General features: G+C 38.1%; 1 protein-coding gene across 2 annotated transcripts; it reads left to right on the forward strand.

Annotated features, from left to right (window-relative positions):
- LOC104725461 (xylulose kinase-like) lies at positions 992-4,410 on the forward strand. 2 transcript variants are annotated; one of them, XM_010444127.1, is made up of 11 exons: positions 992-1,168; positions 1,261-1,918; positions 2,371-2,459; positions 2,583-2,647; positions 2,833-2,888; positions 2,990-3,110; positions 3,202-3,276; positions 3,364-3,417; positions 3,506-3,600; positions 3,702-3,876; positions 3,985-4,410. In XM_010444127.1, exons 1-11 carry the CDS (start codon positions 1,110-1,112, stop codon positions 4,215-4,217), a joined length of 1,680 nt encoding a protein of 559 aa, XP_010442429.1. In that variant the 5' UTR covers positions 992-1,109; the 3' UTR covers positions 4,218-4,410. The 2 variants fall into 2 exon arrangements, with proteins under 2 accessions (XP_010442429.1, XP_010442430.1); XM_010444128.2 differs by lacking the exon at positions 2,371-2,459 and adding an exon at positions 1,994-2,082 and having other exon boundaries at positions 3,985-4,217.

Here is a 4,826-nt window from a genome sequence, read left to right on the forward strand (position 1 = left end):
AGTTCAAAACCCAGTAAATAACTTTTTTTTTTTGGTCAATTTTATTAATGAAGGGTAGAATGATCATTTTCACTTCATCTTCTCCATCGACAAAAATCAGCAGACAAGCAAACCCTAATCGTCACCGATCACTTTTTACCTTCTTTTCCAGTGAATTCACTTCCCATTCGACTGCTTTCGTTAACTAAATGGTAGATTTAAGGTATATCATACTATTCTAGGTCAAAAAATACAAAATTTATCAGTTTTTTGTTTTCCCGATTTTGACACCGATCTGGGTGAAATCGCAGCGAAGCATTGCCGCCGAACGCTTAATCGGCGCCTAAGCGGCTTCCGCGACCACGTTTTTGAACAGGGATTTAAACAATTAATAGATACAATTAAACATTTTTTTATATGATAAGTTAATCTTTTATCAACAAACCACTTGGACCAAAAAAAAAAAATCAACAAACCACACCATTTACTCCAACCTTACTATAATATATTTTAACTTTATTTTTTTTTACATTAACTCTATTTTAAAACAAAAAATAGAGTGATATATTGGCAAGAGCGGAGGCACACTAAGTATTATGGGTGCAGCTAAAACCAATACAATTTTAAAATTGTTCTAATTTACATCAAAAATTTAAATATATATTAGTTTGAAGTGAGTTTGAACTTTTGACCCCTTAAAAAAATTTCTAGATCCGCTACTCATGCATTGGAGATGGTATAACAGGCTATATATTTAGTATTTAAAAATTATATTTTAACAAACTATGCTACTCCTATATTACTAACGACTCAAATTATAATATGAAAGTTGTACATTAACAATATTTTTTTGAACCGTTACATTAAAAAAAAAAAAAAAAAATCTACTTGTTGTTTTTTCTTGTAAGTTAATTGGATAAGGTTAGAAATTAAAAATTATCCAATCTGATCACAGTCTTTTAGTCCATAGTCACTGAATATTCGGAACCTAGTACTTTGACTCCCTCCGCTCTTATCCAAAATACAATTTATTTAGTGTGACTGTTTTTAAATTCTGGATCAAACGAACCTTATAAAATAAAAACGACACATCTCCTTCCCCTACAAACTTTGGATCAAATCAATCAACAATGGCGGATCTCTCTCTTCCTCCCGATTCCTTCTTCCTCGGCTTCGACAGCTCTACCCAGTACGTCCCCCCCCCCTTCCTCCTATGTTATCTCTCTCTGATTTGATTAATTCGATCGATCTGAATCGTTGATTTCCTTAATGAATTGAAAGGTCTTTGAAAGCAACTGTGTTGGACTCAGACCTAAACATTATCAAAACCGAACTCGTTCATTTCGATTCTGATCTTCCTCATTACAAAACCAAAGACGGGGTTCACAGAGACACTACCGTCAACGGTAGAATCGTCTCCCCAACTCTCATGTGGGTGGAGGCACTTGATCTCATCCTCCAGAAGCTCTCCTCTGATTCCAATTTCGATTTCGGTAAGGTCATTGCTGTTTCCGGTAGCGGGCAGCAACACGGTAGTGTGTATTGGTCTAAAGGTAGTTCTGAGGTATTGAGATCTTTGGATTCAAAGAGATCTTTCAAAGAACAGCTCGAAAACGTTTTTTCGGTTAAGGAATCGCCTATATGGATGGATAGTAGTACAACAATGCAGTGTAAAGAGATTGAGAATGCTGTGGGTGGAGCTATGGAACTGTCTCAGATCACGGGGTCTCGTGCTTATGAGCGGTTCACTGGTCCGCAGATACGGAAGATTTTTATGACTCAGGGGGATACTTATAAGAGCACGGAGCGGATTTCGCTTGTTAGCTCTTTTATGGCGTCTTTGTTGATTGGAGATTATGCTTCCATTGATGAAACTGATGCAGCTGGGATGAATTTGATGGATGTAAAGAAACGTTGTTGGTCTAAAGCTGCTTTAGAGGTTTGTTGTGATCGGAGTTTTGAGGCGGCTATATATAGTTAGGACCCCAAATAATGGATGTTTCCTAATTTGCAGGCTACGGCTACAGGTTTGGAGGAAAAACTTGGGAAGTTAGCACCAGCTTATGCTACTGCTGGTTCCATTTCTCAGTATTTTGTTGAGAGGTTAGTATTGGTTGTGATCAGGATTCTTATGTCTTAACCGGATTTGTAGACTTACTAAAAAGATGATAATACTCGGATGTTGTTTCTGTATGCATTTAAACAAAACTTTAAGATTCTTGCAGTTTTACATGTTTGATTCAGAGACTCTTTTGGTGTTGTTGCAGGTTCGGTTTTGCAAAGAACTGTGTGGTTNTTGTTGGTCTAAAGCTGCTTTAGAGGTTCGTTGTGAGTCTATATAGTTAGACACCAAATAATGAGTGTTTCCTGATAGGGTTTCTTCATTTGCAGGCTACAGCTACAGGTTTGGAGGAAAAACTTGGGAAGTTAGCACCAGCTTATGCTACTGCTGGTTCCATTTCTCAGTATTTTGTTGAGAGGTTAGGATCGGTTGTGATCAGGATTGTTATGTCTTAGCCGGATTTGTAGACGTTTATACAGAACTTTAAGAGTCTTGCAGTTTCACATATTAGATTCAGAGATTCTTTTGGTGTTTGTTGCAGGTTCGGTTTTGCAAAGAACTGTGTGGTTGTGCAGTGGTCAGGAGATAATCCTAATAGCTTGGCAGGTACATATTCAACAACAGAGAAGCTTGGGGAGAATCCTATACATTTTCACACTTTTTATATTTAGCTTTTGAGTAGCAACTGCAACAGTTATGATGAAATGGAAGTGTATCTTGCGATTTGATTCTGTCTGTATTCGTATATGAAATACAAGGTGCTGATGAGAATGTTCTGAAATATTCTGCAGGTCTAACTCTTAGTACTCCTGGAGATCTGGCGATCAGTCTTGGGACCAGTGACACGGCATGTCTCTTGATTTTTGTCGAACTTTATAGTTAGCTATATCATAAACGGACTAGTAGTCTTACCATTTCACATGTCAAACATTGTAAACTCTCTTACAGGTATTTGGGATTAGCAAAGAACATCAACCCAGTCTTGAGGGCCATGTGTTCCCTAATCCTGTGGACCCTGACAGTTATATGGTAATGTTGGTTTACAAGAATGCTTCTCTCACCCGTGAAGGTAGTCATGACTGCAAACTCCAACTCTTATCTGTTCTTATACTTTCTTTGATCCTCTGAGACAACTAAGAATATGTGACTCTCCATTTCAGAAATTCGTGACCGTTGTGCTGAGGGATCTTGGGATGTTTTTAACAAGTATTTGCAGCAAACACAGCCACTAAACAGTAAGTTGCTTCTTCATAATCCTTCAGGTGTCCCCTCTATAATATACTCAGGTTCTTGTTTTCTAAATACACCACTATTTCCATTAGATGGAAAACTCGGCTTCTACTACACTGAAAATGAAATTCTCCCACCACTCCCCGGTATGTTGTGAGTTATTCTCCTTTCCATGCCATTGCTCTTGGCAAAAAGCTATAAGCTTCCTTTACTAATGTTATTACCAATGCTTAGTTGGCTCCCATCGTTACATTCTTGAGAACTTCTCTGGTAAGTCTCTTGATGGTGTGAAAGAACGAGAGGTCGATGAGTTCGACCCTCCCACAGAGGTAAGCAAGTGCACACACACATATACACTCTCATACACTGTTCTATGCAGTCACCTAGTTGCATAGTTTTTGATTCATCTCAATGTATTGTTTCCTGTCAGGTAAGGGCATTGATCGAAGGTCAGTTTCTTTCAAAACGGGCTCATACTGAGAGATTTGGTATGCCTTCCCCTCCGATCCGAATAATAGCGACAGGAGGTGCATCCGCTAATGAGAACATCTTGAGTTTGATCTCAGCAATCTTCGGATGTGATGTATATACTGTCCAAAGACCTGGTAACACTTGAAACATACAAAACAAAATTGCAGCGTCCTTGTTTACTCGCATGACCTCCTTACGGATTAAACAAAGTAACTGTCTGTTTGTTTGTTTGTGTGCAACAGATTCAGCATCACTAGGAGCTGCACTGAGAGCTGCTCATGGCTGGCTCTGCAACAAAAAAGGAACCTTTGTGCCAATCTCAAATCTCTACGAAGGGAAATTGGAGAAGACTTCTCTCAACTGCAAGCTCAAGGTAAAAGCAGGAGACGCAAACGTGGCTTCCACCTACGGTCTGTTGATGACTAAGATGATGGAAATAGAGAATAAGCTTGTGGAGAAGTTAGGCCACTTCTGAAAAGAAAAAAATTATCTCCCTAGTAGTACTCTCTCTGCTTATAGAAGAGTTGGAATAAATAATTAGATCTTACTAAAACAAAAACAGGTTTGCTTGTTACTCGGAATAAATGGACTGAAAGCTCAATGCTCGTATAAGATCTTTGAGAAACTTATGATTCGTAATCAGATATAACAGTGTATAGAATGAGAGATAGAGATGCGCACACAAACAAAATCAGAAGAGGTCATAATTGTATATGAATAATAAATCTCATGTTAGTCTTCACGAGGGAGACAAAAAATTGAACATAAACACGACAAAAGATTATTTCATCCCATTCGAAAATGTCACCAGGGAAAAAAAAACACAAAACACAAAACCCAGAAAAGAGCTTTTAAACTTGTGTTTGGTTTTAATAATCATCGAAATCAATTCATATGAATATATGATAATATAGAAAAATAGAGTATATAGTATTTTGCCTGGCTCCAACCTGTCTGCCTTTTTCCCCCAATCTCAATCTCTCTCCTTGTCTCTGTCTCTGTCTCTGTCTCTATCTCAGTCTCAGTCACTGTTCGCATACATCAATGGTGTCGGAAGTATAATACAGAGAGAAAGTGGCGTCTT

The sequence above is a fragment of the Camelina sativa genome, chromosome 11, assembly GCF_000633955.1.
Source record: "Camelina sativa cultivar DH55 chromosome 11, Cs, whole genome shotgun sequence".
In the NCBI taxonomy this organism is placed as follows: domain Eukaryota; kingdom Viridiplantae; phylum Streptophyta; class Magnoliopsida; order Brassicales; family Brassicaceae; genus Camelina; species Camelina sativa.

What these genes read in the sequence shown, in the direction of transcription:
- LOC104725461 (XM_010444127.1), top strand. Translation starts at nt 1,110, where the DNA reads ATGGCGGATCTCTCTCTTCCTCCCGATTCCTTCTTCCTCGGCTTCGAC. An exon ending in TGCTTCTCTCACCCGTGAAG is followed by an intron (nt 3,111 to 3,201) that starts GTAGTCATGACT and finishes TCTCCATTTCAG; the next exon opens with AAATTCGTGACCGTTGTGCT. An exon ending in AATTCTCCCACCACTCCCCG is followed by an intron (nt 3,418 to 3,505) that starts GTATGTTGTGAG and finishes ACCAATGCTTAG; the next exon opens with TTGGCTCCCATCGTTACATT.